Source organism: Setaria italica, chromosome IV (assembly GCF_000263155.2).
Source record: "Setaria italica strain Yugu1 chromosome IV, Setaria_italica_v2.0, whole genome shotgun sequence".
Classification (NCBI taxonomy): Eukaryota; Viridiplantae; Streptophyta; class Magnoliopsida; order Poales; family Poaceae; genus Setaria; species Setaria italica.
Genome location: NC_028453.1, coordinates 1,104,266 through 1,107,688, shown reverse-complemented (window position 1 = coordinate 1,107,688; position 3,423 = coordinate 1,104,266). Strand labels below are relative to the sequence as shown.

The 3,423-nt window shown below is 55.7% G+C and overlaps 1 protein-coding gene across 3 annotated transcripts in view; it reads right to left on the bottom strand.

Moving 5' to 3' along the window:
* LOC101779462 (nuclear speckle RNA-binding protein A) overlaps positions 1-668 on the bottom strand; it is a 13,854-nt gene extending 13,186 nt beyond the window's left edge. For 2 of the 3 annotated variants that reach the window (XR_001393191.2, XM_012845625.3), the window contains exon 1: positions 383-668. Coding sequence is in view for 2 of the 3 variants with exons in the window: in XM_012845625.3 (XP_012701079.1) it covers positions 383-554 (172 nt within the window). In the remaining variant the exon portion in view is untranslated. The remainder of the gene's footprint in view (positions 1-382) is intronic. The other variant, XM_004964343.4, reaches the window with a different exon arrangement.
* Between the last annotated feature and the right edge of the window lie 2,755 nt (positions 669-3,423).

The window sequence follows — 3,423 nt, the reverse complement described above, 5'->3', positions numbered from 1 at the left end:
GTCGCTTAAAGCTAAACGAATTCAACGAATCCACCTGCTTCCGGGCTTCCGGCAGAAAGCCAGCACGGACGTCACCAAATTCACCGCATCAGCATCAGTGCGCAACATCGTCACAACCGAAGCAGCTCGAGCGGAAACACTGGAGCTCGCGCGATCTCTCGGCTCCAGCACGGGCGGAAGCAAACACTACCGCGCAATGCACGCAAGCCGCGGCAGCGAGCACGGAACCTCCCTAGAGCCCTAAACGGCCGGCGCCCACCTCCGCTACGAACAGATCGAGCGGGGCAGGCGGCCAGCAGGTGACGCGGCCGACGACGCGCGGATCAGATCGCGGGGCTGGGCGTGCGGGGGCAGAGGCGGGCGGGCGGGCGGGCGGGCGAACCTGAGAAGTCGGTGGGGCGGGGGCGCTTCATGGGCTGCTGGCCCCCGGCGGCGGCCATCTGCGGGGCGCCGCCCATGCCCGGGTGCGCCCCCGCGCCTGCCGCGGCGGAGGGGGGCTGCTGCTGCTGCTGCCGCGGGTCGGCGGCCGCGTACCTCCAGTACGCGTCGGCCATCGCGGGAGCCGGGAGGGGAGGGGAGGGGAGGTCCGCCTGGAAGTGGGAGGGAGTGGAAGCGAGACAGGCGGCGGGAGTGGAGAGGGGAGGGAGTGGAGGAGGAATGACGTGTGGGGGCAGGAGGAGGAAGAAGGACGCGCAAGGAATCGTGTGCGGGGCGTGTCACCTCTTTGCTGCCTTTGCCTTCTTTTTTTTCTGAAGGACACGCCAACTACGGGCTCGCGTGTGGCGAGGGCGGGCCCGATTAGCTGATTCCACGGCCTGCTGTCTCGTGCAATTTGGGCCTTTGGCTGGTCGTATGGTAACTTTGAGGCCTAATTTGGGAGCACCAATCCCCACTGGGATCCTCCCGTTTTCCCCTAGCAGGATCACTGCGTGGAAAGCTGAGCACGGATCAAATTTCTCCACCTTTTTGGAAGCCCATGCTACGGAGAAGGACGACCCGACCCTCGTGTTTTCCTAGGACGGCTCTTCCCCGTCTCGAGGGTCTAGGCACGGCTTCCTCGTCCAACTTCGTGAATCGCGAGCGACACGAGGCCGCTCCACATCTCCTGTCCAAGCACCGCCACTCCCCCTTCCCGTCCACGAGCCCTTCTCCGCTCCGCGTCCAAGCTCCGCCCTGCTATCTCCCCGCTCAGGTACCCATCTTCGACGCATCGTCTCCACCCAGCGCCGCAGCCCACCTACGAGGCTGCGACTAGGCACCACCACCCTCCGTTCGAGCGTTGCCCCGAGTCCCTACCTCCCCATCTCGCTCAACTCGACAGCATGGGGCGGCCGACGAGGGGACTGGAGCTGGGCGCGGCTGCAGCAACCTGGCACGGCGCGAGGTCCGGGGGCGTGCCTTGCCGCAGCAGCGAGGGCGCGATAGGGCCGACAAGGTCCCAGCACGGGGCGGCTAGCCGCGGCAGTGGGACTGAGGTGCGGCCGATGAGGCCCTTGCCGCGCGGGGTCGCGACCTCCAGCTCGCTTGCGCCATGGCCGCAGGGCACGATGAGCGGCTCCATGGACGAGGCCACCACGCAGGGCCCGCTGAGAAGCTCACCAAGCTTGCACTGCTCGACCCCAAGTAGGTGGCCCCGCGGCTAGCGTGTCGACAAGCGTGTCGACAGCTTGATTCTTGGTGCCGCTTCGCGTCCTCCAAATCCAATGAGGGGCGCCGCTATGGCTGCCCGAGGGGCTCCGTCGCACGGCCACCAGCGCCGCCGTTTGTGCTCCAAGAGCGGTGTTGCGAGGCCACTTGCATCGCCGCATGGGCCCTGGGGACGCCGCTTTGCGGCCACAAAGCTTCGCTGTGCTAACAGATTATTATTTATTTCTATGATCTCCGAGATATATCTCCCTTTACTACCAAACAGCAGCAAAGGACAGGGTTTACCACCCAGAAAATTGACGGGAAAAGATTTCCCGTAAAAATTTCCCTCTGGGGTGTACCTCCCTAGATTAGCTCCGTTCCCAAACTAGGCATGAAAGTGGGCCTCAAATCGTGCGCGCCTGGTTTCCACTTTAAAGAGTAAAGAGAGAATCCTTATTCGCAAAAAAAAAAGAGTGAAGAGATCCTAAAAAGAAATAAAGAGATGTAGATAGATTGAGAGACCATGCCACGTGTTCACATCCCTAAAATTAGGATTGTTCCTGGTTGGTTCCAACGAGAATAACTCGTGTGTTACCTCCCATTAGCCTGTTACTGTCGGTATTCAGACCCGGCAACCTATCAAGTGATATCTCTAAGATAGTAGATTGGTTGGTGGGGCTCGTCGAGATCAGGAACTCGAAGGTGAATACTGACACCGTATCCTGTGCTATAGTCTCCATGTCAGACACACCTTGATGGTCAGTCCCATAGATGTTTGTACGATAGTTACCATGTAACCAAACTCTAAATACATGTTTCTAAATACTATTCTTCACGGACCTGTAACCCGCTTCGCTACTGTTCATGTGCAGATTTCACTTTTTTTGTTGTATCTTGTACAAGTTTCCATTGCATCTCAAATTTTGTATGACGATAGAAGATAACATGAGCTATCCATTCATATCTTTTTTAGAATTTTTTTATCACTGTAGATATGCATTTCGAATTTGGTAACACGGTAACACCTCAATGGGTAGTTGTTCTCTAGTTCCAATTTGGTTCCAAACCCTCCAAGTAGGATGTTGTATTAGAATCCATCAAGGTTGAAGTGGAGGCGCCAAGGAGGGCCTAGCCATGTTGTCCCCATCGCCACGCGCTATCCAATCTCCAAGGGCACGTGGACGCGTTTGATTCATCGGGAATGGCCAAGGGAGGCTTTAGCTGGTGTAGGTTCTGCTTCAGTGCTTCCTTTTGTTGGAAGCCTCCTGAAGCTAACCTCCTGGCCCCTCCTCCTGGCCCTTCCTTCTCCCACAGTCCCACTACCCCGCGCCGGCCGCCGCCCCCTCCCTCCCTCGACCCTACCGGCTGCCGCTCCTCCCTTCCTATTGGTTTATATATCTCCCACATCTAAGATGTTCAACAATTTTGCCTTTAGCAAAGAGCTATGATGATTAAACAAACGGCTTTTGGTTCGGTATGGAATGAAATCATGATACCTCGGATCTAAATATTAATAATATTTGACCCATATTATTTGTTAGTGTCTGTAAGCGGCATCTTTTATCACCACCTATTCAGTAGGGTATATTTTGATTTACTTTTAGCCTATGTCTAGAAAAATATTTGCATTGCTAAATCAAAAAGAGTCTGCAGCTGCTTGATAACTTATTTTGGTTGGACTTTGAGTTACCTCTGATCATACCACCATAATTTTTAGGATGTCACCAGTAAGTTCTAATGTGGACAAACAAAGTACCTATCTTTGTATGTATCATGCAGTTGCTCTTTTCATGT